General features: G+C 38.4%; 1 protein-coding gene across 3 annotated transcripts; it reads right to left on the reverse strand.

The window, feature by feature from the left end:
• Window positions 1-1,011: 1,011 nt before the first annotated feature.
• On the reverse strand, window positions 1,012-27,421 carry LOC148905864 (uncharacterized). Of its 3 annotated transcripts, none has more exons than XM_089039063.1 (16): window positions 27,113-27,420; window positions 24,015-24,632; window positions 23,110-23,457; window positions 22,196-22,516; window positions 21,063-21,368; window positions 20,002-20,349; window positions 7,926-8,546; window positions 7,487-7,843; window positions 5,304-5,567; window positions 4,993-5,189; window positions 4,311-4,596; window positions 3,787-4,088; window positions 3,401-3,594; window positions 2,836-3,079; window positions 2,311-2,447; window positions 1,012-2,231 (listed from the first exon to the last, which is right to left on the reverse strand). In XM_089039063.1, the coding sequence occupies exons 1-16, from the start codon at window positions 27,201-27,203 to the stop codon at window positions 2,039-2,041; spliced, it is 4,827 nt and encodes a 1,608-aa protein (XP_088895189.1). In that variant the 5' UTR covers window positions 27,204-27,420; the 3' UTR covers window positions 1,012-2,038. The 3 variants fall into 3 exon arrangements, with proteins under 3 accessions (XP_088895189.1, XP_088895190.1, XP_088895191.1); XM_089039064.1 differs by having other exon boundaries at window positions 2,068-2,231; window positions 2,342-2,447; window positions 27,113-27,421; XM_089039065.1 differs by lacking the exons at window positions 1,012-2,231; window positions 2,311-2,447; window positions 2,836-3,079; ... (5 more) ...; window positions 7,487-7,843; window positions 7,926-8,546 and adding exons at window positions 11,202-13,109; window positions 15,168-15,319; window positions 15,563-15,806; ... (3 more) ...; window positions 18,121-18,314; window positions 18,521-18,787 and having other exon boundaries at window positions 27,113-27,415.
• Between the last annotated feature and the right edge of the window lie 351 nt (window positions 27,422-27,772).

Genomic DNA, 27,772 nt, shown 5'->3' on the forward strand with positions numbered 1-27,772 from the left:
GTCGACCCACCTTTTCCTTCTGTCTTGATATTTACAGCGATGAAAAAATGTAATAATACCGATTCAATTTCAGTGTAACTTAGAAGTAAGCGAGAAAATTCCTCAAAATAAAAAATAAAAATGGTTTGAGTTGCAATAAATGAAATGGAGAAACAGAGGTCTTGTCAGTGGATGGTGGGGGTGGACAGGGGAGATGATGACACTGCATTGAAGAATTTTTTCTTCCAGGGAGCATTTATTGAAATGTTAGCACAGGAAGTAGTTTTTGTCTGTGGTTGGAGCCATTACAAGACAATTACGCAAGAGTTGGAGAACTAGTTTACTAAGGGAGGGGTGCGGATTATATTGAGTCAGTTCTTATTAGATTTCTAGGGCCCCAAGCCAAAGAGAAACCAACTCAATCAAAAGGATAAATCACGATATATCGTATATATATTCTAAAAGTGTAAAAAAATGACTTTCCTAGTTGTTCGTATGGTGAGCTTATGAGGTCAGTTTTATTTATGACTTTGGTTTTATCCATCACGTTTTCATGTTATCAGGCCTACTGAGAACATCTGGTAGGTAACGAAGAAAACATGCAGAGGCATATTCTACTTACCCACAGATCAAAAGAACGCTCACTCTGATCTTACAGCTTCTCATGAAAATAAAACTTTATCCGTTTGAAATACAAACAATTAGTCTTGTCTGAGGTCTTACATGTACATGTAACAGAGATTTATTATAGATTTTTCGTATTTTTAAAAAAGTTTAATGTTTTGTTCTCCGAACAGTTCTTCTCTGCATGATTTCCCATTTTTGGAATACAATCCATAGAAATAATATTTTTCGATTTTTGGAAGAATTCCACTTTTCGATAATCAGTGCTGAGAGAGCAGCACCAGCTTCAGTTGAATTGATGACGACATTTTTGCAAAAAAAATTATGCCCCACAACCTCATTTTAGCTCAAAGTTGGGTTGTGGTTCAGATTCAATCGAAAAAACTATAGGAAAATCTGTCAATCAAGTCAATGACGAAAGCCATTTAATTGACCAAAACTATTCCAAATATAAAGTAAAGTTCGGCTAAAAACGACAGCTTGCAAGTGCTGGCCACGAGTTTCAGTGGTTTTCCTCGTGTTGCCAAAAAAAAAAAAAAAAGAAAAAAAAAGGAGGCAAAGGAAAATGGACCACGAAGAGGAGTTTCCAGATGTTTTCGTTTGTCTATGAAGGCGACAGGAGACAGCATATTAAAAGCATCGGTAAAAATGTCAAAAATTGGTAACATTGAATAGGAAATGCCAAAACTCAGTCTATCTGTTTGGTTTGGGAAGTCATTAATTGTCAAGGACGCCGGGAAATGCAACTGCGGAGGTTTTATCTTTGTGATGTATCGTTCTTTTGAGCATAAACCTGCCTTTTAGTTTTACAGAGGGCTTATATCATATACTGCAGAAAAAGCTACACAGCCGGTTCATGTAGATTATATATTGAAATATCTAGTCGTTTTTTTTTTACATGAAGACCTCAATTTTGCGATAACGGTCATGACATTGATTGTCATGTATTTGGTATTAAAATAGCTCTAATAATATAATCTTAATCAATCAATTTTTATTTGAAGTACGTATAATGATCATAATGTCTTTGGGGAATATCGAAATCACTTTTTCTTTATGAACCTTTCTGGGAAAGGATTAGCAGATGAAAGATTCTGCTAAGTTGTAATTAATTTGTACATTTAAATTATGAATTCGTTTTTCGAATCGAATTTTTGCTACTTTGCTATTTTTTCATGCATTAATATATTCATTAAAATCTAAGAGGTTATGACCTTTCAGTGCTTGGAAGTAAAACTCAGGGATTGTGAAGGAAAGTAACTGTAGGTAGCCGAACGAGCGTAGTACATCCTGCAATATTGCACCCATTAAACTATCAGTAATTGCAGTTTGAAAATGTGATTCATGTCTTTGTCCGGCTAGCATCTTTGGAAACTTGCTTGCAAGGCCTTGAACACACTAACTTGTAAATATTTATAAAACACTTTTTGTGACTCTACACTGCTGATTCATGTTGGTTGATATAGTTCGGTTTGCTAGAACTAAAAGAAGACTGAGGTAACAAGGGTTTCTTTTCTTTTTTCACTCGTTTCTTTCCAGTCTGGAAGAAGCTAGTGTTGCCGTTCACTTCAGGCTCAGTGATGATACCATTCACAGACGCAGTACTGTTCTTGCTTAAGTCATCGCTCCTGGTAAAAAAGGAGGTCAAAGTATTATCGAGTTGACCTGTTTAAACTTTCATCATTAGTTTTCTCAATGTTTTATTACTTAGTATTTGGTGCCTTTGTGGCCTGATTACCCAGGCTTGTTTTTCTAGTTGATGGTAAGGATTCAGCTGAAGTCAGGTATTCGTTGCTGGCTCGCATTGGTTCGTGTACTGCTTCAAGACAAGCTTCTTGGTTACCCTGAAGAACACGACAAAAGTATGAATAACCAACTGAATTACGGAAGGAATGAAGGAAAAAAATTGAACGAACGAACGAGTGATGGATGGACGGACGGATGGACGGATGGACGGACGGGTGCATGGATGGGTGGATGGGTGGGTGGATGGGTGGATGGGTGTATGGATGGATGGATGGATGGATGGATGGATGGATGGGTGGGTGGGTGGGTGGATGGATGGATGGATGGATGGGTGGATGGATGGATGGATGGATGGATCGATGGATGGGTGGATGGGTGGATGGATGGATGGATGGATGGATGGATGGATGGATGGATGGATGGATGGATGGATGGATGGATGGATGGATGGATGGATGGATGGATGAAAGAAAGACACCATTCTACCTTGGGAGCATTCTTTTCGATAACCCTTTTGATTCCCACGGTCAGTTCCGCAAATGTTGGTCTCTGATCAGGAATTTTCCTCCAACAGTCTTTCATAATGTCATACATCTCTGCGGGGCAGTGTGACGGTCTTTCCATTCGATTGTCATTATTCAGAAAGTCTATAAGTCCCTCCAAGGGTACAGAAGGATACGGACAGCCCCCTAAAGTAAATATCTCCCATAACACGATACCAAATGACCACCTGAAAGACATCAAAAGACTTCTTATAAACTATGGATTTTAAAAAGTAGTTACGTTAATATGTCGGCTGGCATCAACCAGGTCTTCAGTTGGACGACAGGTAATGCGGGTAATACATCGCCAGATCTAGCTAGGTGTACGACATTGATGCCTTGTAAGTTGAGGAGAGACAAAAAAATATTCTTTTGGAAGAGACCGGCTTGTACCACAATCGCGCGCGTTCTTGCAGAAATTGTCTTTCCTCCTTAAAATTCCTGCAAGTTGCCAATTGCAAGTATGCCGATACACACATGCATCACCGCGCATTATCCTGCCTACTTACACATCACTCTTTTCTGTGTAGACCCGGTCAAACAAAGATTCCAAAGCCATCCACTTGACGGGCAGCAATCCACTGGTTGTTTTCACATAAAGGTCATCTTGATAGATGTCACGTGCTAAACCAAAATCCGAGATCTTCATGACGTAATTTTCTCCAACCAGGACGTTACGGGCTGCAAGGTCACGATGAACGCACTGGGAAAGAAAAGAATATCGATTGCTTTATTATTTGCTACAGGAGAGGGGTAAGAGGAAACAAAGTTCCGCTTACGAAGCCTATCTAACAACAACTGTGTTAATCCAAATGATTAAGGAATCAGTGTATGTCAGATTATGAATGCATTAACCTGTACACTTGCGGAACTATGGATCCTGAATTAGATATACCTTCTTAGAAGCCAAGAACTCCATGCCTCGCGATATCTGATAAGCTGTCATTCCTAAATCCACCAAAGTGAACTCCTGATCGGGATTATTCGAGGTTTTCACCCAGTTTGCATCGTAAATATCTCGTCTGGCACGAAGGAATGACAACAGGTTACCATGGGGAGCGTACTCGATGATCATCAACAGTCGACGACCACGTGTACAGGCACCAAGCACGTTGACAATATTCTTGTGTTCTTCGAGATGAATAAGTATCTTTAGTTCTGAGGCCAAGTCTTTGTAGTCACTCTCACTGGCTTCATCTGAAAAAATTAAGAATTATACTATTGTGAATAAGAAAGAAACTTAGAATAGGAATTACGGATTGTGTACGCTTGTTCTTTCCAGCACTCGGTGTCATATGTGAGTAGAATTTCTAGTTGTTTCTCCCCTGAGCGCCGAGAAGTTTTCTCCGGGCATAGCAGAGAAAGTACAAGAGGATGCGTCCTAAAAACAGTAGGTAACGAAATCATGAAGCTACTCACCTAGAAGGGTTTTCACTGCCACCGTTTGTTTTGCCGTTACCGAGCTGTTCTGTTCGTCTTTACACCTGCGCCTTGAACTTCGTAGTTTTGATCGAAGTCTCCTTGCTTCAGCGGTTTTATCTCTGGGCTTGAAGGCTGGCATGCCGATGGCTTCTGCTTTCAATACCTGTCCAAACGCTCCAGAACCAAGAGGTTCGCCAAGAATAAGTCTCTCTTCGGGGAATTCCCAGTCAAGATCGTAGGGAAGGTTGTTACATTGTTCAAGAAGACTACGGTCTGGGTCAATCTGTAAGAAAAGAGCAGGAATGAAAAAGACAGAATCACTAAAATTTAAAACATACTTCCAAATTTCAAATTGATCTAGGAGCTAGCCTTGCCCTGACTTAGATCAGCCCAGAGGTTGTTTCAGGGTTCAATCTGTGAGTTAGCCATGCCCTGACTTAGATCAACCCAAAGGTTTTTTCAGGGTTCGATCTGTGAGTTAGCAGTGCCCTGACTTAGATCAGCCCAGAGGTTGTTTCAGGGTTCAATCTGTGAGTTAGCCATGCCCTGACTTAGATCAGCCCAGAGGTTGTTTCAGAGTTTGATAAAATTACTGCTTGTCGTTAAAACGCATATCTACTTCTTGGTACGTATTATGGCTGAACATTCAAATGAAAATAGAATATTCAGGAATACATACCACATAGTTTGTGTTTCCCATTTTCATGAAGTAAAGCAGTTTGTATTCTTTTGTTTGCTTTTGTTGACGTCGATATAGAATAAAGCAGATTATGACGACGATAAACGTAAACACCACAGATCCACAAATGATCCCGATAACAATTGATCTAGGCATCTCTTTTTGTACTAGTGTTATAACTTTTCCTTCCTTCGATTCTTTAAATAAGAAAAATACAAGTCAAAGCTATATTATCTTTGCCAGAAGAGCACCAAAAAAGACAGTCAGTCAGTCTGTCAGTCATTCAGTCAGTCAGTCATACCTTAGATTACCTTTGATAGTCAGTAGAGCAGTGACGGACATGATGGTATTCGTAGCATTACATGTGTAGTTTCCCAAGTCTTTTTCCTGCATATCTTTCACCTTCAGCAAAGCTTTCCCTTTACCACTTGACAGTACTTTCCTGTTGGGATCATCTGTTCTTGTCCAAACTACATCAGGCAGTGGATTACCAGTAGCGCTACATGTTACGTTGATTGAGGTTCCCAGAACCACAGTAATTACTTGGTGCCTTTGGCTTGAAATTTTTGGTGGGACTTAAAAAGACATTAGAATTGTATGAATAACAAAAAAAAGGCATCATCAACAAAAACACCATTATCACCACCATCAACAATATCATCACCATGTATCATCACCAACAATATCATCACCATGTACCACCAACAACAACAATATCATCACCATGTATCATCACCAACAACAATATCATCACCATGTATCATCATCATCAACAATATCATCACCATGTATCATCATCAACAACAATATCATCACCATGTATCATCACCACCAACAACAATATCATCACCAAGTATCATCACCACCATCAACAATATCATCACCATGTATCATCACCAACAACAACAATATCATCACCAAGTATCATCACCACCATCAACAATATCATCACCATATATCATCACCAACAACAACAATATCATCACCATGTATCATCACCAACAACAACAATATCATCACCATGTATCATCATCAACAACAATATCATCACCATGTATCATCACCAACAACAACAATATCATCACCATGTATCATCACCAACAACAACGATATCATCACCATGTATCATCACCAACAACAACAATATCATCACCATGTATCATCATCAACAACAATATCATCACCATGTATCATCACCAACAACAACAATATCATCACCATGTATCATCACCAACAACAACAATATCATCACCATGTATCATCACCAACAACAACAATATCATCACCATGTATCATCACCAACAACAACAATATCATCACCATGTATCATCACCAACAACAACAATATCATCACCATGTATCATCACCAACAACAACAATATCATCACCAAGTATCATCACCACCATCAACAATATCATCACCATGTATCATCACCACCAACAACAATATCATCACCATGTATCATCACCAACAACAACAATATCATCACCATGTATCATCATAATCACCATGTATCATCACCAACAACAATATCATCACCATGTATCATCACCAACAACAACAATATCATCACCATGTATCATCACCAACAACAACAATATCATCACCAAGCATCATCACCAACAACAACAATATCATCACCATGTATCATCATCAACAACGATATCATCACCATGTATCATCACCAACAACAATATCATCAACAACAATATCATCACCAAGTACCATCATCAACAACATCATCACCAAGTATCATCATCAACAACAATATCATCACCATGTATCACCACCATCAACAATATCATTACCAAGTATCATCATCAACAACAATATCATCACCATGTATCATCACCAACAACAATATCATCACCAAGTATCATCACCAACATCAACAATATCATCGCCATGTATCATCATCAACAACAATATCATCACCAAGTATCATCACCACCAACAATATCATCACCATGTATCATCATCAACAACAATATCATCACCAAGTATCATCATCAACAACAATATCATCACCATGTATCATCACCAACAACAATATCATCACCAAGTATCATCATCAACAACAATATCATCGCCAAGTACCATAATCAACAACAATATCATCACCAAGTACCATCATCAACAACAATTTCATCACCATGTATCATCACCAACAACAACAATATCATCACCAAGTATCATCACCACCATCAACAATATCATCACCATGTATCATCACCAAGTATCATCATCAACAACAATATCATCACCAAGTACCACCACCAACAACAATATCATCACCATGTATCATCATCAACAACAATATCATCACCAAGTATCATCACCACCAACAACAACAACATCATCACAACGTAACATCACCACCAACAACAATACAATATCATCACCATGTATCATCACCACCATCAAAATCTTTCCATTTTGAAAAAACTACCATCAAGAAAAGGCTATTCATAATCAACAAAACAACTCATTCACCTGGTATGTTAACAAAAATTTTCACAGTAGCATGTCCTTTAGTATTGTTGGCCATGCATATGTAAGAGCCATGGTCATCTGGAAATATGCTCCCTATGATAGTCAAATTACTTGTAACTGTTTTGGAGTTTGGCAGACGGCTTAAACGTGCCAAGTATTTTGTACCAGTCTTGCAAGGATTGGCTTCAGTGTCATTGCAGTGTGATGCAGGTATTTCATGTCCATTCTTGTACCACTGAATGGTGGGAAGTGGGTATCCTTGAACAGTGCAATTAATATTGGTCTTTTTTGAGTTTCTGACCTCAACAATGCCAGTAGATTGACCGCTGTAAGACTTGATAACGGGTGCCTCGTAATCTATAGCACACATATTTGAGCATTAATAATACCTACCAAATTTATTATCATAGAAAAGGAAATTTATACTTCTTATAATTACCTAACACAGTCAACCTTGCTTCCCTTTGGCTTTCTTTTCCTTTGTATGTTAGAAGACATCGGTACAACCCTGAATCCTTCACTGTGGCATTCTTGATAATCAGATGAAGGCTTCGTTTATGCAAGTCAGTTGTTATTTCCTCTCTCACTAAATCTTTCAACACCGCAACACTGGTGACATTAAATGCTTTAAACCATTGTAAGTTTGATTCATAGGCAGCAGAACATGTAAAGTAGACACTGCTTCCCACCAGCATCATAGCTGATTTGGGGTTGAGTTGAATACTATTTAGTATCCGTTGGTTATCAACTAATATAGTGTAACTAGGATTGTTAAAATTAATTGTTCTTCCTCTAGTATTGGTAGCATTGCACCAGTAATAGCCGTCATCATTTGAGTCAAAGTTTTTCACAATATAAACTTGTCCATTTTTGATGATTTTGTTTGCTTTCGGTAAGAGTGGTCTCCATACACTTCCACTAGGCTCATAATATAACTTACGGTATAAGAATACTGCAGTGTTTGGGTCGTTCGTCGAGCAATTGATCAGGAGATCTTCCCCATAACCTACTTGAAAACTGCGGTCCTCAGCATCTCCAATAAACTTGAATTCTGCCGCAGCTGAAAAATAAAAAACAGCTCTTTGAATAAATAGACTTTAAGGTCTGTTAGTTTTGTACATTTGAAGAGTGGGCTGATCCGGGTGGGGGGCAAAGGGGGGCTGAAACCCCCCTCCAGCAGAAAAAAAACTAAACTAAACTAAAGAATTAGATGCTTTCTTCTTATTGTTTTCCGTTATGTTGACGGAAGAAACTCAATTAGCCCTTGCTAATCTATATATGATCTTTATTAAACTCATTAATAATTCATGAGGAAAACACAACAGAAATAACGACCGTAAAGAGTGTTGTAAATCAGATACAGAATCGTGTTCATTTGCATAAACTTTAAGATGGATTTTCTTGGCCAGATTCACTTTTATCTTGAAAATTTTAGCGAAACAGAAAGGAACTAACCTAGACATTTGATAAGCAATCTACAGTATTCGTGTCCATGTTGTATCCAATATACCAACTCTCGCCTACACCTCGAGTTTGTATTTCAGATACAACACGGCCACTCATACTGTATATATTACATGAAGGCTCAACTTTTATTGGGCTGCCCGTGGATGGTTGTTTATTTCAATCAATAGTAGTCCAATAAGAGTGAGCAGATAGAGATGGTGGGACCCTTTGAAATGCATTGGGGAGGGAGGTACCTGATCATGATGACTTTTAGACAATCGAGAGACTCAAAATTGGCCTTTATGGTGGGAAATTGACTTTTATTTCATTATAAAATGTGAAATTAAATTTATACTCGACAAAAGTGAAGGTACTATTCACCAACCATCCCCTTCCAATCCCTAGCTTCAAGGAAGCTTTAATTCTACTTTACTTTTCTACTCAACTCTTACCACAGAAAAGTTTTTCGGTGAAGGGTAATAAAATAATAATAATAAATTACATTTATAAAGCGCAGATTAGTAGCACAAGATGTTCATCTGCGCTGAATACAGAAACAATACACAATAACTAGAAACATAAAAGCTAAGTTAATCAATGGGGAATTGCAAAAACATCTAAATAAAGGCTTTTCTATAAAAATATGTCTTTAAGTGTTCTTTAAAAGAAGGTAATGATGTAATATTCCTAATACTAGATGGTAAAGTGTTCCATTCTACTGGCGCTGCGTATGAAAAAGTTCTACCACCAACAGTAGGTCGAAGTTTAGTCGGTGGAGGTGCTAAAGAAGATCATTATTGGAAGGGTGATCAAATATATAGATGCAAACAAGTTTCGAATAATTGGAGTTAAATTTAATGTTCTGGTTTTCAAAGCTGGCACCTTTCACTATAGTACCGCCAATCAGAATGCAGCATTGATGATAGCTAGACAACTAGTTTGATTTGTGGGTCAACAGAATGTCACATTTAGATTTGACAACCACCATGTGCTGTCTCTACTATAATAAGCCATTAATTAAATTTAGCGTCATACATTGCTCATTGCTGAATTGAACTTTCAATTAACATTTAAAACAGGTCGTTGTTTAATTTACTTGATTTCGACAAGAACCCTGAATAACTCAAAACAAAACTGGAATATTGCCAGGTTCATTTCTTCATTGTTTTTCACTATCTTAATAGTTGGCTAGTTTTGAATTACTACAAATTAATTAATAATTAATGCAAAAATTAAAAAAAAACGCAGTCAATCACATTAGATTTTGAACTATTTTTGTGAAACAAACTAAACAAATCCCGGTTTTATAGTATTTACTAACCAAACAAGACATTTCCAGCAGCTTCCCAGATCAACAGTGCTGCCACAAATGATAAAAAATATCTTGATATTCCCATGAGAATCGTTTGAGGAGTTCTAAAATCCCATAAGACGAAATACTACAAGATCCTTCGATGAGAGACTGGCGCAGTTGTACAGGCTCGTTCTCGTCCTTCAAATTATCTTACTCGAACGTGTCTCCAAGGCTTCTTAAAGTGGAAGCATGCAGTTGATCGATAGCTAAGTACTTAATAACTCATGATTAAATTGCTTTCAGTTTCTAGCAAAGGACTTTCTAGACTTGCCGAACGTATACGAATCAAGAGTATGTTTGAAGGAGCTTCTGCCTTGAATAATGTAATATGATCCAGACATAAGCATTACTCGAGCGAATAATAATTGTGAAACTAGCGCGCAAACTGGGGGGTACCGCCAAGTGCATGTCACGTATCAAAGCAATGGGTGAGGGAAATGCTACTGGTATCCCGAGGGGGGGGGGGGGGGGACTGGTATAGCTCGCAATTTGCAATCAAGTTTCCAAATTACTCTATAGAATGTCGTGGATGTTGCGATGTTTGCTTATACCCCTATTATAACATGTTCTTGAATGGCATGCTTGGAGCGACCTTGGCGATTGCATATACATACGATATGTTCAGTCAATTTGAATGTCGCATTCACCTAAAGGTCAGCCAAATCTCACCCCCACAGACTACTGCCATGCAAAGAACTCATCCTACGCATTAAGCAAGCAATATTATCAGCAAATTATAAAATTACGTTATCCGATTTTCTAAGACAGAGCAGATTTGACTTCCGCGCCCCACCAATGATACACAAAAACCACCCAAAACAGACGAAAATGTTCTCATTGAATTAACCTCCACCTGAAAATACTAGAACTGCTTGGACTACAAATCCTGTCATGAAGCCGAAGTATGAAGAAAAATTCTTACAGAATTGCTTTTTATTTGGACCCGGAAGTCGTTTTCCATTTAAAAGCACTATCGGCATATGTTACAAAATAGTCGCGAATCCTAAAAGTAAAATTAGGTTGCAAATGAGTATATCCTGCAAATAACGACAAAGCCGAAGTGAAACCATATTTAATTGCCGTAGCCGATATACTATTCTATTTGAAAATAAAGATTTTGAAAGACAGTGGATTGTATGGACTTAATGGCTTCTGTCGTGGCGTAGATGAAGGGGAAAAGGGGTGAGGGGTGCATGGGGGGACGATGAAGGGGAAAATGAAGGGGGGACGAAATGGGGAAAAGGGGAGACGAAAAGGGGAAAAAGGGGAGGGGACAGCTGAACAGACTTTTTATGAACAACGATTTGGATATCATCATTATAATGTTGGTTATTTGGCAGTTTATACAAAGTAACTTGAATAAAAATTTATTCGTATAAATTGCCAAATGACCATTACAATACTTAGTTAAAATGAAATCATGATGATTTCGAAATTTCGTTTATCATATGACCCGTACGGCCCTGCTCGCGCGCTCTAATAAAACCATTGGAAAAAGTCACGTGATGGGGGCCGGACGGGTTGACGTAAGCGGGCCGGAAAAACCCGTCCGGCCCTGCTCGAATCCGCGCGCTTTCTTTTTCTTATTTATTCTTATTTTCGTGAGGGTCATATGATAAAATGCTTATTGACTGAGTTAGGTCGGGCCGTACGGGAAAATATTTGGCTCTCGGTCATTTGTACGGACCTCGCTGCGCTCGGTCCGTACGACATGACCTCGAGCCAAATATTTTCCCGTACGGCCCTCCCACTCAGTCAATAAGTACATAATATTTGCGTTATTCTTTATATTGAAAAGACTTTACTACACTAAAAATAACAATCATGTTGGATGAAAAAGACAAGATGATAATGGTAGTCATTATTTTTTTAAGACCATCCAAGATGGCCGACTCAGGAGAATCGTGACCTCTCTCTTCCTGGCTTTAAGACTCTAGTGAAAGCTTGACGAAAGGGCCTTTGCTTTTTTGAAAAGCGATACATAAAATTGAAAAAAAATCAAAACTACATGACATGAGCAAAATGTATGCCATTAACGACAAATAATAAAAAGGAACTGATTTTCAGTTTTGAGGAAATGAACGACGGAGGAAATGATATCAACCAGGGTCCGCCCACTATTAGTAGCTAATGGATACAAAAGAAACCTAAACCTTTTTTTTTTTTCTTTTTTCGCATAAACAAATGTCCAAAATATAAACCTTTTAGAGTTTAAGCTAAAAGCTTTGAAAGCAACGTCATTGCTACAATCGCAAAATAATATAACTGGCACCTAATCTTGTTAATGCATCTGTTAGTTGAAGTTTTTCGTTATATTGTGCGTCATATATAATGGATTTTTGATCAGAATTCACAATTTGGTAAGGAACCTTTCAGGTGTATCTTTTGCGGGCGATTGTACTTGAAGCAGCTGCCATGATGTTGATATGGCTTCAACTGAGTTCCAAATGGCGCCTTTATGAAAGTTAAGAAGCGATAACTATTCAAAGACGTCAATATAATACATAAAGCGCTCTCTGATCGCCGAATGGAAAATTAGTCAGTACTTCCTATACTGCCGATTCTGTTTTATATTTTCCTTTAGTCTTTCCCTCTCGTTCAGGAGAAGTTGGTTCCTCGTCTAGACGCAGGATCAACGGTTCTCTCTGCTCCGCTTCAATTCTGTCTTTCTCCCTGTCACCAATGTCGATGCCACTTTCGTTACTGCTCTCACTGCCACTCCGTTGTGACGGAGGAATCGGTGGTAGTGGTGAGTTTGGCATTTCATTGCCTGATTCATCTTCTGGTCCGTTGGGTGGGAGAACTGGTAGAGGAGAATTATAACTGAAAAAAAAAAAAACAACAATCGTTTTAATGTCAGTGAAAACATCTGTGCATGGACGTATTACGATGTGTTGGCCATTTGAAATAAAAGTTTACAGGAATTTTACAACAAATAAAAAAGGAAAATTGAGTTAGAAGGTAGACGAACAACTGTGAGTGAATGACTATATTAGTGAACAGTCCAAGACGAGTGAAGAAAAAAGAAAAATGCATCAATTGAGAAATATTTGATCATTTTCGAAAACTTTTCACCCGACATGCCAGTGACAATCATTACTTGCATACTTTATATTACAATGACGAGCATCTCAACTTCCTTGTTTACGACAGAACCGTTTCTTGAATATCCTCAAGAATATAAAGTATTCTTTAAACAATATTTTCCTTTTTCTTATATGCCTATATACGTACATTGGGTACCATCAAACAAATTGAATCAGTGATATGAGCCCCAGATCTACATTCTCAATTACTACAAGGCGTTAACTTTGTGTAATAAGCTTAGTGTTGAGAACTGGCCACCTGTTTGCAAGCTAATGAATCTCATTAATTGGTCAGGTTTTTAGCAGACAGTGTGTCTAGCAAGTGGCAGACCTATCTTTCTATTATTTTAATGTTATTATGTTAATGTTAAAATGTAATATTCATGATCCTAAATGTGTTCGCGCAAAGACGTTCGTAGCCATGCATACCATGATATCATACTAAAGCTTCGTTATCCTTCAATGTACATGGTATTCATGCAAAGTGCCCGTCAAACATAATGCTTATGAGCCAGAACCAAATGCAAGGTGGTTCACAAGAGCATTATAATTCCATAGAAACCGTTGCCAGAAATCCTGGACTGTACACTAGAGGCTGGGATGAGTCAAAAGACACTGGTGTATGAGGAAAAAGGGGCAGACGAACTCGTACTAGTAATCCCAAAGAAATAAACCTGTGTATGAGGGAAAAGGGGCAGACGAACTCGTACTAGTAATCCCAAAGAAATAAACCTGTGTATGAGGAAAAAGGGGCAGACGAACTCGTACTACACCTTTTGCTGTTCATTAACCGCAAAGGAATATTCATTGAAGCGAAGAAGCATTGTCATTACAGCGAACAGGCATACAATAAGGCGAACGGAGTCTCAATAGTGCGATGGAACTTTCATTAAGAAATTTAGCATTGAATTTGACAATCATGAATATGTTTGCGTGGGTTCATTAACGTTTTCAAACTTTCATTAGCGTTTTGGTGCAGTCAATAAACCACAACACACTTTCAATACAACGTTTTGGACATTTATTTACGCAATACAATATAAGTATATTTTCCACCAGGAATTGTAGGATTTTAACTGTCTTTTCATTTTTTTTACAAGCCGTGAATATGACTTCGTACAAACAAAGCGCCGTTAGGTATAAATATCAAGTCAGTTCTGAGGTTTTTAATCCCTCTTTTTTGGATATTGCAATGGCACAACAAAGAAACCAAATTCCAAATGAAGTCAGATAGCGTCTTGTGAGGGTCTATGAAGATCCACAGAAATGCATAAAGTGGTATAACCACATGCAAACATATCGTCCAAGATGTTTAAATACAGAACACATTCAAGGATAAATTCACTTTTTTGTTTTTGAAAATGTACAATCGTAAAAGCACAATATAGTTATTTTGTATTGCGTAAATAAATGTCCAAAACGTTGTATTGAATGCGTGTTGTGGTTTATTGTCTGCACCAAAACGCTAATGAAAGTTTGAAAACGTTAATGAACCCGCGCAAACATATTCATGATTGTCAAATTCAATGCTAAATTTCTTAATGAAAGTTCCATCGCACTATTGAGACTCCGTTCGCCTTATTGTATGCCTGTTCGCTGTAATGACAATGCTTCTTCGCTTCAATGAATATTCCTTTGCGGTTAATGAACAGCAAATGGTGTAGTAATCCCAAAGAAATAAACCTGTGTATGAGGAAAAAGGGGCAGACGAACTCGTACTAGTAATCCCAAAGAAATAAACTTGTGTAAGCTTTTGTACTCCATTAAAGTTTGAAAATGGGGCAACATTTCTTACCTCGTGGAGGGTGACTGTGGACGAAGTGATGGGACAGGCTCTTCGTAACCATCTGTGGTTTTTCTATTGAGACAGTCAGACTCGCACGGTGTAAGGTAGTAGTTGGACGCTCCTGAATCTTCATCGACTTCCAAGTGAACGTAAGGATTGTCCTGTTAAAGAGTAAACAAATCAAAACTATATTGGTAATATGAGATTAACATCTTCAAAAATATCCACCAGTCAAACGAAAGAGGGGAACGACAGGCACACGACTACCGACCAACAGACACACAACACGTTCCTCATCATAGAGTAATCGATAATTGTCTAGTCAAATACTTTGCCCTGTGTATCAGAACGGCAGATTAGCACCCTGTTTAATCGCTACTGGGAAATTGACCAAAAGTGCTTACCTTTGTCACATTCTTTTCCAGTATTTTCCCAAGTCTTTCAGCAATTGCCTCAAAGGTTGGTCTTTGTTCAGGAGCCTCAATCCAACAGTCTCTCATGATGGCATACATCTCTAGAGGACAGCCTTGAGGCTGTTTCATTCTGTTTCCTTCGCTGAGATAGTCCAGGAGTTGTTCTGTGGGTATACCGGGGTATGGAGTGCCGCCAAGAGTGAAGATCTCCCATAACATGATTCCAAACGACCATCTAAAATACGATATTGGAAAATTAATGAATTTCAGAAGTTTCCAGGAAGTTGGCGTAAAAGGAAAATATTCCAGGAAGTAATCTAGGTCCATGGAAAGAAATTCAAAATTCCAGGAGAAGAACCCCTTCAATCTTCAATTTTATCGATACTCGATCAAAGATTTTGAGTAGGGGGAGGGTTGTCAATCTTTAATGTTTAAACCAACCAACTAGTTTCGGACAAGAAAGGTGCATGGGCACCCTGTGACCTCCTCCTAAATCCGCCACGCTCTGGGTGATCTAAGATTTTGCCAGAAACTTGATTCGATAATTATGAGAAATGCTTATCACTTACACATCGCTTTTTATTGTGTAGACCCGGTCAAATAAAGATTCCATGGCCATCCACTTAACGGGCAGCAGTCCTGTAGTTGTTTTGACGTAAAGGTCATCTTGATAGATGTCACGTGCTAAACCAAAATCCGAGATCTTCATGACGTAATTTTGTCCAACCAGGACGTTACGGGCTGCAAGGTCACGATGAACGCACTGGAAAAGGGAACAGGAAAGTGTCATTTATTAGCCTACTTATGGGCCGTACCAGAAAGCGCATTTTTGAGAAAGGTTAATCAGCTGATCATAAGTTATATTTTCTTATTCTTCTCCTGCCTTTTCGTCTTCTATATTTCATTCTCTTTCCTTTTTCTTGTCCTTCGATTTCTTTCTTTTTTCTTTGGCAGCATTCTAAAAGAGGCCATATCAAGGAAAGGTCGACAATGTTCTAGCAGCTTTCTCCAATATTTATAAATACTTAACTTACCCTTTTAGAAGCCAAGAACTCCATGCCTCGAGATATCTGATAAGCTGTCATTCCTAAATCCACCAAAGTGAACTCCTGATCGGGATTATTCGAGGTTTTCACCCAGTTTGCATCGTAAATATCTCGTCTGGCACGAAGGAATGACAACAGGTTACCATGGGGAGCGTACTCGATGATCATCAACAGTCGACGACCACGTGTACAGGCACCAAGCACGTTGACAATATTCTTGTGTTCTCCGAGATTAATAAGTATCTTTAGTTCTGAGGCCAAGTCTTTGTAATCACTCTGACTGGCTCCCTCTGTAAAGGAGGACAAAATAAAAACGATTTTTCCAGTTCATTCTTTAATTTGTTCTACGATTTTTCCAGTTCATTCTTTAATTTATTCTACGTGATCAGGCAGGAAGTGATTATTCGGTCTACCTAGCTAGAGGCTCGTATTTTGCGCTTTCCACGCCGGATAGAATTGGATTTTTTAAATTTTAAAACACCTTTGCGGAGACAGAAACACGGCAGCAGGCAAGAGGAGACTTGTCCCCTTGAGTTGTTTTGTTGAATTGTTTTGCTCCCCCCCCCCCCCCCCCCCCCACACACACACACACATTTCTAAGCCTTGTTACGAGCCTGATCAAGGGCCAAAGACTGAAGAAAAACCCTTATGGCAAGGGAAAGAGAAATAATTCAAACATTTATGGGTGTCCATGCAGAGGTTTCAATAAGTGATAGAAGGTGAACATTTAACTCGTACACACTTTGTTATCCATGTAGCTTCGAGGCTCTAACCCACTCGCCCTAAAATGAACGAATTCACAAGTACCTTTCAAACATTTGACTGCAACTGTTTGCTTTGTTGTTCTCAGGCTATTGTATTCACTTTTCCTTCTGCTTCCTCGCATGGATCTTCGTAGTTTTGAACGTTGCCTCATTCCATCCGGAGTTTTATCTCTGGGCTTGAAGGCTGGCATACCGATGGCTTCTGCTTTCAATACCTGTCCAAACGCTCCAGAACCAAGAGGTTCGCCAAGAATGAGTCTCTCTTCGGGGAATTCCCAGTCAAGATCGTAGGGAAGGTTGTTACATTGTTCAAGAAGGCTACGGTCTGGATCAATCTGTAAGAAAAGAGCAAGAATGAATGACCAAGGCGTTAGTCTATTTTATATTCTATTCTCCTTCTGCATTCCTGCACCTTCTGAAGAAAATGCCAATGTTTCCTTGGAAAACCACTCGTTCAGAAATGGAAAAAGCGTTCTGCGCATGCTCGTATTCTCATTGCAAATAAACATAAATTTCTTGGCATTCTACCCAACTCTCTTCAATTATCAAAAAACGTGCTGAAAAAATTTCAAGCGCAAACGCGGTGTCGGCGCTCGCGTTTTCCCGCAAATTTCCCAATTAATATATTTGATGAAAGGCTTGCATTCTTTTGAAAAAACAACTGTTTTGTCGACTGTTTTGTCCCCAAAACGTGTTACATATTACAACAAAACAAAAGAATAGCTGAAGACAAACGAACCTTGTAATCGCTACTGCCAGTTCTCAAAAAGTATAGCTCCTTGTATTCATCTATTTGTTTTTTCTGTCGTCGATACACAATAAAGCAGATTATGCTGACGATAAGTACAAATGCTATGCACCCACAGATGATTCCAATCAGGGCTTCTGTAGTCAACACTTCTTTCCCTTTAAAAGCTTCTCCTTCTGTATATTCTATTAAAAATACAGCTGTCAATGTAACGTACATTCCTGACCCCTTGGGGAAAATATCAAAATTTCCCGCCATTGATGTGTTATTGGACGCGCGCGCGCGCACGTGCCTTACAAAACCAATCAAGGCGTGTATTACTCTCAAAAGCAGGTAAAACTGGTTTTTCAAACGAATTTACCTTAGAGAAGGCTTGGATAAATATAAGTACCTTGGATAGTCAGTAGAGCAGTGACAGACATGATGGTATTCGTAGCATTACACGTGTAGTTTCCCAAGTCTTTTTCCTGCACATCTTCCACCCTCAGCAAAGCTTTCCCTTCACCACTTGACAGTACTTTCCTGTTGGGATCATCTGTTCTTGTCCAAACTACATCAGGCAGTGGATTACCAGTAGCGCTACATGTTACGTTGATTGAAGTTCCCAGATCAACCGGGAATTTTTCTCCATGTTTTGGGTTTAATATTTTAGGTGAGGCTAAAATTTTGTCAAATAAATACAAACAAGTTTGCTTCATATTGCACCTGCTATTGTCTATCCTACAGGTATTCCTTTTTAAACTTACTGCCTAACGTGCTTATTATTGCACTCCAGGTTCTTCTAGTCTTTAGATAGTTTTCTACCTGGGATGCTTATTATTGCACTCCAGGTTCTTCTAGTCTGTTAGATAGTTTTCTACCTGGGGTGCTTTCTATTGCACTCCATTTTCTTCTAGTCTGTTAGATAGTTTTCTACTTGGGGTAATAATAATAATAATAATTAACTTTGTTTATAGAGGATAACACTTGACAGTAATTCAATTGATAAACTCGTGGTCCTCTTTTAACGTCTCTAGTTAATTAGGGACGGGCCCGCCATTAACGTGATCATCCGAGCCACGTGAAGGTCTAACCATTTGCAGATGTAATTACAAAGGCAGCACCTTCTCCTCAGTTATTTTAAGACCCTGAGTGTTGGTCCGGCCGAGGCTTGAACCACGACCTCCCGCACAACAGACCGACGCTCTTACCAACTGAGCTAACCGGGGTGCTTTCTATTGCACTCCAGGTTGTTCTAGTCTGTTAGATAGTTTTCTACCTGGGATGCTTTCTATTGCACTCCAGGTTCTTCTAGTCTGTTAGATAGTTTTCTACCTGGGATGCTTTCTATTGCACTCCAGGTTCTTCTAGTCTGTTAGATAGTTTTCTACCTGGGATGCTTTCTATTGCACTCCAGGTTCTTCTAGTCTGCTAGATGGTTTTCTACCTGGGGTGCTTTCTATTGCACTCCAGGTTCTTCTAGTCTGTTAGATAGTTTTCTACCTGGGGTGCTTTCTATTGCACTCCAGGTTCTTCTAGTTTGCTAGATAGTTTTCTACCTGGGGTGCTTTCTATTGCACTCCAGGTTCTTCTAGTCTGTTAGATAGTTTTCTACCTGGGGTGCTTTCTATTGCACTCCAGGTTCTTCTAGTCTGCTAGATAGTTTTCTACCTGGGATGCTCATTATTGCACTCCAGGTTCTTCTAGTCTGTTAGATAGTTTTCTACCTGGGATGCTTTCTATTGCACTCCAGGTTCTTCTAGTCTGCTAGATAGTTTTCTACCTGGGATGCTCATTATTGCACTCCAGGTTCTTCTAGTCTGTTATATAGTTTTCTACCTGGGGTGCTTTCTATTGCACTCCAGGTTCTTCCAATTCCTTTCTAATACTCACCCAATACATAAAGTCGGGCCTCTTTTTCATCTCTACCTTCAGTGTTTTCTGCAGTGCACTGATACCATCCAGTATGTTCATTGTGTTTAGGTTTACAGATCACAAGGTGACTGTTATCATCACGAATCACATAAAAACCTGTTGTTCTGGTTTTGCATTCAGTAGTTGAACTAAGGCCTTTAGAGATTTGTCTTTCTAAACTTCTCCACTCTCCCCCTTGTTTTTTGTTCCAGTTTATGGTGGCTTTTGGGTTTGCTGTGGTTGCTTCACACACAAACTCTACATATCCTGGAAATTGTTCTCTTACTTCTTGTGAAACTAATCCAGTAATAGTGGGCTTCACACGACCTGCGAGCACATTAATTTTTGATTTAAATGTAAGGTACTCTTGGAAATTGTCTTAAATGACGCTAAATAATATAAAGAGTAGATACAGTACTGTGAGTGCCACTGAGTGGTTGACTGTTTAAAAATGTCATTATGACTGATGATGATCATGCTTGATGATGATACATAATGATGATAACGATAACGATGATGATGATGATGATACATGATGATGATATATGATAATGATACATGATGATAATACATGGTGATAATACATGATGATGATACATGATACAGGATGATGATACATGATGATGATACATGATGATGATACATGATGATGATACATGATGATACATGACGATTATACATGATGATGATACATGGTGATAATACATGATGATGATACATGATGATGATACATGATGATGATACATGATGATGATACATGATGATACATGATGATACATGATGATGGTGATATATGATGATGATGACGACGATGATGCATGATGATAATGATGATACATGATGATGATGCATGGTGATGATGATACATGATGATGATGATACATGATGATGATACATGATGATGATACTTGATGATAATAATGATAAATATGATGGCGATGATGTTACATGATGATCATGACGATGGTAGTCATAAATAATGATGATGATAATGTTCAAAGTTCAAAACTAAAATTGACAATTTATTCTTTCCTCATTACCTTTGACGATAACTACAATAGAATCGTTGACAACTTGGGGCTTCAGAAAAACAGCATCACACGTGTACACTCCTGAATCGTTGACAGTAGCATTCATCACGGTCAATATTATCTTCGTGAACTTTTCATCCAGGACCATTTTAGTGATATTTACTCTGGGATCGCTCATAGTAGAAAGCACACTTCCATCTTTCAGCCATTGTACGTCGTCTCGGCGAGCCACACACGGAAGTTTGAATGCTTCTTTAGCAATTGTCACCAGTGGCTTGGTTTGGCTTTTGATTTGAATCAAAACACCTCCCTTATCTGCAGAAGAGAGCTTTACATAAAATTTCATCACGTAACATGACCTTAAACGTCAACAAACAGCTATTTTAAAACAAGACGCGTTTGGAGCGTGCACTGGGTTGCCTAATGTGCTGGTATGCTGGAGCTTTTTTAACACCTAAAAATCTTCTTTTACTGCTCAGTAATATTACTTCTAAAGCCTGGAATTACATCCTCAGCTGTTAAGCCAATCTATGAGCCTAGAATCTATGAAAACGTCATTCAAATCCATATATGGGTACTCTTGTGCAAGAATGCACTTTTCGTGAGAAGGATAAGACAAAAAAACCAAAGGCATTTTACAACTGGGCTACCGCAGGCAACCTAGTAAAAACGAAGGCATTGTACGACTGGGCTGCCAAAGGGTTGTCGTAACCAAAGGAGATAGGAGATATTTCATAAGTCATTCCATGAAGGAAAGGAATTCTAGGCATGCATCTAAAGACAAAGAATCTAGGTGTTTTTAAATTCTTCTTCACTAGTAAAATATCTCCAATGTTTTGACTAAAACTGATGGTAATAGACCCCTTGCATTGATTTTCTAGAGGAATCGTTCTGGGGACCGGACAAAACCACAGGCTGTCTTTTCTTATGCAAAAAAATCCATTGTTTTGTCCAGAAGAAAAATTCCTCTCGGGACTCAGTGCAAGTGTTCTATACTATCAGTCATGATAGCTGTTTTTGGATCGTGCAATGACCAGTACATATATCTGATCTTAATCCTTTATCATCTTTATTCTATTTTGTTTGGCTTCGACAATCTAGCTTTTTTACCATAGGCCATGCTATACTAGTAATAGACTCACCAATGCGACGGAACGTTAACACCAGGCTATCAGTGCCATATGCATTTCTTGCTGTACACCTATAAAACGCAGCTTCTATGTCTTTAGTAACTTTAACAAGGCTGTAGCTAGTGTTAACACCAGGAGAAGGCAGTACTGTTTGACTGGGAGGAAGTGCAGACCAGAAATCAGTCAAAGGACAGTTGACTTGACCAGGAAAACAGGATTGATAAACCCAAGTGAAGGACGGTAAAGGGTTCGATGACTTGATTGAACATTTCACTTGAGCAGGCAAATTTGCCAACTGCCAAAACTGAGTTTTCTGTACAAGCGTTGGTTTATCTAGAAATATCAAGTACTCTTAATAAATAGAGAGGAGAATAATCCGCGCCTTGGTCGTACCGTGCCGTGTCTAGACCGAACTATATGTTTTCATAGTCATATGAAATTTACTCAAACTGATGATGATAATGGTGGTAATTGCAAAATAATAGACCATAGTTTCGAATTTGTTCAATACCGCTGTGTTCCTTGATTACAGACTCATTTACTCAGGGTTAGCCTCGAATCAGTGTCTAAATATCCACAAATACCAACGGTAAAGTAAAGAATGCACAACTTCAACAATACAGACACTTTGAAATTCTATGATGTTCAATGGAACACATGAATATTCTACACAAAATCGAGGCTAACCCTGAGAACCATAAAACTCGAAACTAGAGCATCGCAATGAAAAGAAGATGCAGTACAGTTCGTGTGACAGCACGGTAAAGGTACCCGATTGACAGCCTCCTTTAAACCAATCACTGCCCGAGATAAGTGATTATCCATAAACGATTGGACATGATACTTTCACGGTCACAGTAGCACGACACGGTGATCTAAACTGGTGATTCAGTCAGTGCCAAAGTGATAACAAAGTAGTTGGTTACCTTTAACATCAACATCTATTGTTCTGTTCACTTCCCCTTGAGTATTGGCAGCTTTACAAGTGTATTTTCCTTGGTCATCTGGAAAGTTGGTGTCAAATATTGTCAGACCACCATTTATCTGTGTGTGCTTGGTGATTGGTGTGTATGTAAGCTTGTATTTTCTGTCCTTACACGTGGTAATAAATTGAGAAAGTGTACAATCTTTTATTGTTATCTGTTTGCCATCTTTGTACCAACTTATCTTCGCTTGTGGATATCCATCAGCCACGCAAAACAGCGTTGTTTGGTTAGATGCTATTACAGCTAATGGAGAGGCACTAGATTTTGTGATAGCTGGGACAACAGTGTCTGAAACGAAAATAAAAATTAATAACTATACCTCCATGTTTTATATAATAGGTGTTGTTATCGACGACGATGTAGAGGTTGACAAGTGTTCGGGGTTTTCATGGCCTGATATAAACCGACTAAGAATGCCTTGTAGCCATATAAAATTGGTGTTAGAAGAGGCTCTCTGAATAGGAACGTTATCAGTTTATTGTTCATTTATTATCGTAAATATGTCAAAAGGCACTTAAATTTCTGAGGGATGTTTGAGAGTACGAAATGGAGTCTTACAGCCATTCCCAATCACACACGCCCTCTAGCGATTGTTTCTGTCGCAACGAAGAAGGTTTTGGTGGACGTCAATCACAAGGCGTTTCCATAATATTGTCGGAAAACACAAAGCTATAACGGCACGTGCCTATAGAATATCACGGAAACGCCTTGATTGAAGTCCACCAAAAGCTTCTTCATCGCGACAGAAACAATCGCTAGAGGGCGCGTGTGATTAAAAACTATGGCTGTACGTAAACGAGGCCCTCTGAAATAGCCGTAGCCATCATGTCTTGGAATGAACTTACCGTATACTGTTAAAGACACGAGTTTATCGTTCGTATTTCCATTGAACGTCATAAGACACTTATAGCTTCCAGAATCACTCTTTTGGGCATTTTTTATCATCAGGACAAGTTTGTTATTATTCGTTGTTTTGTCGTCTGTTGAGTAAGTTTTGTCCCTTGATATAGGAATGTCAGTGCCATCGTCACTTTGCTTCTTAAACCACTGTAGACTAGTACCATATAAAGACGAACAAGTGATGTTGTAAAATTGTCCAGCTGTCAAGATCGCTTCATGTTTAGGCTCAATATTGACAGGAGGTATTAGGTTAGTTTTACCAAAGACTTTGGCTGCATTGTTTGGCCATTCGATGGTATCTCCACGACTATTCCTGGCACGGCACTGGTATTGTCCTTCATCTTCTGTACCGAAGTCTAACACTGTATAAACATGACCAAATTTGACAAGCTCTCCTATTTTGAGTGTACGTTCTACCCATTTATTGCCCTGTGCTCTGCTTCGGTAGTAGAGGGTTGTTGTAGCATTAGCGTCATTCGTTGTGCAGTTGATCTCAAAATTGGAATCATAGGGAACCAAGTAAAACTTGCTTGGTGCGCTTAGGAATTTAAATTCTGCTGATACTGCAAGAAATAAAACAAAAATAAAAAACACAAAAATTGGCTTAAAAAATGGTTCTCAGAGCCAAAGGCAATAAGCAATAGGAGATAGGTCATTGCGAGATATAACAATAGTTGGAACTAGTGATTCGCGTTTCTTATTATTCTCGCAAAGAACACGTAGGTTAGCGTCGAGTATTACACCTTGAATATTCGTGTTAAGATATATGTCCATTAGTTGGTTTGCCTTCCCGTCTTGGAATGACCTGGTACCGTTATCTCATTTGGCTTCGAGGTGTCTTATACAAGATAAACAGAGGATAGTAGCCAATCAATCTAAAATAGAACTCCTTGACTCCTTCCACTGAAGTTCCCTCCCCCTGTTCGCTAACTAATGAAAGGAAACCAATAAAAGAGGGTGCTAAATGAGGGGTGCAAATCCAATTACCCACCCAAAGGTTTAAGCAAGTTTCACTTCCCTGAGTCTAAAATCCCAAACTTTTTTCTTAAATAAAAAACCTTTTCCTATTCACATTTTCTTCTCATTTCCAGTACACTAAATCCTATTTCCCCCAGGGCAACTGAAATAGGCAAATCAAAGGGGCGTAGCTGGTAAGTCGAATTTATCACATGACTACATAGATGCTTTGGTTTCCACAGCATGAGAATGGGGGGGTCAAGGCTGTGCACCCCCTCCTGGCCCTTCTGGCTACGCCCCTGATTTTACCCCTTTCCCCTTACAGGAACCTCATGCAACTATCATCGAACCTAACTAACAAACCAAGAGGATGTTTGAACAGCTGTGAGCCTGACAAAATTAGGTTGTTTTCCTGCAAGCAGAGTCTTACCTCTTTTACTCCCTTTGTTAGGCAGGAAGTAAAATAGACTGCTCAACAAGCAAGAAACTTGTTTACTGATTAATTAAATTGTTAATTAAGTTGTTAACAATATTACTGATCAAATTGTACTGAAAGTGGTCTTTCAGTTAACATGGGATATGAGGCTTCATCATCACATTTACTTTTTCATTACTCTCTCTTCAGTCTCACCTCTGGGGAGTCGGGTTCAATTCCTGAACCCAACAGCACATATGAGCAAAGTTTGTTCCTCAAGTTCTCCTATTTTCCTTCTTTGAGAAAATCCAATTCAATTTGAATTCGATCTGAGTGTTAGACATGCCCTCACTTAATAATTCATCCCTGAGCAGTGAGGTTGTCTTGGTTTAGGGTTTAAAATATTAAAGCAAAAATACTAGGAACATAACAGGCTCTAAATATATAACCTGACTTCCATGAGAGACTGTCAAAAACATAAGACCTGTTGTAAAGCCTCTATCCTCTGATCTTCAATATTTGTCCTCTGACAAAACCATTATGTAAAACCGAATCAAACCTTCAATATACGAACAATGCATGGTCTAGTAACCTTTTTACTGAAAATAAGAACCTATTATTCATAAAATCCACATTTTGAGAATGCAATGGTGCAAAAAAAGGTTTTGAGGAAGTACTCTCGATGGCAAATTGTTTCCAATTTTCAAGTTTTCGAACATGAAATTCAAAATTATAAAAAGAAATTTTATGAATGATTTATGTAAGTCTAGCCAGTATTCTAATGGAATTAGTTATAAAAAGGCACCATCTCTGCACATTGCATTGTTGATAGAAAACAGACTATCGATTTCATGAAGATTTTATCATTTGATAAATGAGGCAAAGCACTTCATTTTTCTTGATTACTTGAAAGACACTTTCAAATATCTTTAATTCCTGTCGCGCAAAACAATATACAAAAGAATTATTTTAGACGAAACACGAGGACTAATCAGACCTCGCAAAACACTTCAAACATCTAAGTTTGGTGAAAAATTTTGCTAAATCTATACTCTAAAGAAATTCCAAGACTGAAGAATGGAAGTATGCTTTCTTATACTCTATTTCTCTCAACGATAATGCGTTAAAGTTTTCATTAAAACTACTGTAATAGTATAGAGAATAAATTATATGAAGGAGGAAATATGTTGTGCTTCTATTAGAAACGTTTAATAAACGATACTTCGCGCGTGCTGTAGCCAGTGGGTTGCGATAAAGACTCATCGAATTTGTGACAATCATATCAGAAGGATAAAAGTGTTATAGCACTCCATATTGAATGTCTTCTGAAGCCTTACAGTGTTCAAGTCACGCCAGAAGGTTAATTCTTATTACAAATCAGGGTTACAAGTGCAAACGATTCCGCTTTGAAGACTTTATCGAATTTTTGACACAGATTAATCTCCTTTTAGTCTCTTAATGTTTTTTTTCTTCAAAAGACGATTTCAAAATACTGTTTTGTTGATTGTAAGTGTGTTGGTAACATTCCTTTTGAGCTGTTTTGCCAACGATGGAGTCGAGGTTTAGCATCAAAATGTAAGCTTAAAAGATGGTTTAACAATATACTAGCTTCTACTAAATTCTATATAAATGTACAGCAGCTCCTAAACTCCTGAATGGAGTCGACCTTACCTTGAACAGTTTGGGAGGAAAGGAGAAGAAGAAGAAGGAGTTTACACGTAAAGTTCACGATCCAAGGAACGGACTTCCCAAGCCACGCCATTTTGCAATCACCACACACCGAGATTCCTTCTGATATTAACCCACTAGAATTGTAGAATACTGTTCCACGCCATTCAAAGATGACATTTTAAAAACGTCTAAATGAATATGTACAAGTAATATTTGAAATACGTAGTTCTAATAGAGCAGGAAAAATAGGAATGAAGTCATCGATGTAAGCCCCACCATAAACACTGACAATGATGATGCTTCATCCGTTAGCGTGATATCACAAAATCTTGCGTTACATCTAATATGGCGTTACGCTCATTAAAGGAGTCAACATCAAATTATGAAATGTATGATTGAATCACATGCTACGTTTAGCATTTTTATTACTTATAAAATATTAATTCAATTTATCATTTATAATGAAATACTTATAAATGCCAGTAGCGGTCGAAAAGTGGGGGAAAAATTAACAAACTTGATCGAAATTTAACCCCGATATTCAATTATTACTTTGACTATTCTCATGATTTAAAAAAAACTACTTATTGAAAATCATCATCAACATTCGATCTGTGAGTTAACACCATATAGAGTGTGTTCATGGCAGCCATGTTGGTT

The sequence above is a fragment of the Actinia tenebrosa genome, unplaced genomic scaffold (genome assembly GCF_029948245.1).
Source record: "Actinia tenebrosa isolate PJP-AT-01 unplaced genomic scaffold, QUT_ActTen_1.0 PGA_scaffold6__47_contigs__length_16458017, whole genome shotgun sequence".
NCBI classification, from domain to species: domain Eukaryota; kingdom Metazoa; phylum Cnidaria; class Anthozoa; order Actiniaria; family Actiniidae; genus Actinia; species Actinia tenebrosa.

What these genes read in the sequence shown, in the direction of transcription:
- LOC148905864 (XM_089039063.1), bottom strand. Translation starts at nt 27,203, where the DNA reads ATGGCGTGGCTTGGGAAGTCCGTTCCTTGGATCGTGAACTTTACGTGT. An exon ending in AATAGATGTTGATGTTAAAG is followed by an intron (nt 22,517 to 23,109) that starts GTAACCAACTAC and finishes TGATATTTCTAG; the next exon opens with ATAAACCAACGCTTGTACAG. An exon ending in AGTTCTTGGCTTCTAAGAAG is followed by an intron (nt 3,595 to 3,786) that starts GTATATCTAATT and finishes TTTCTTTCCCAG; the next exon opens with TGCGTTCATCGTGACCTTGC.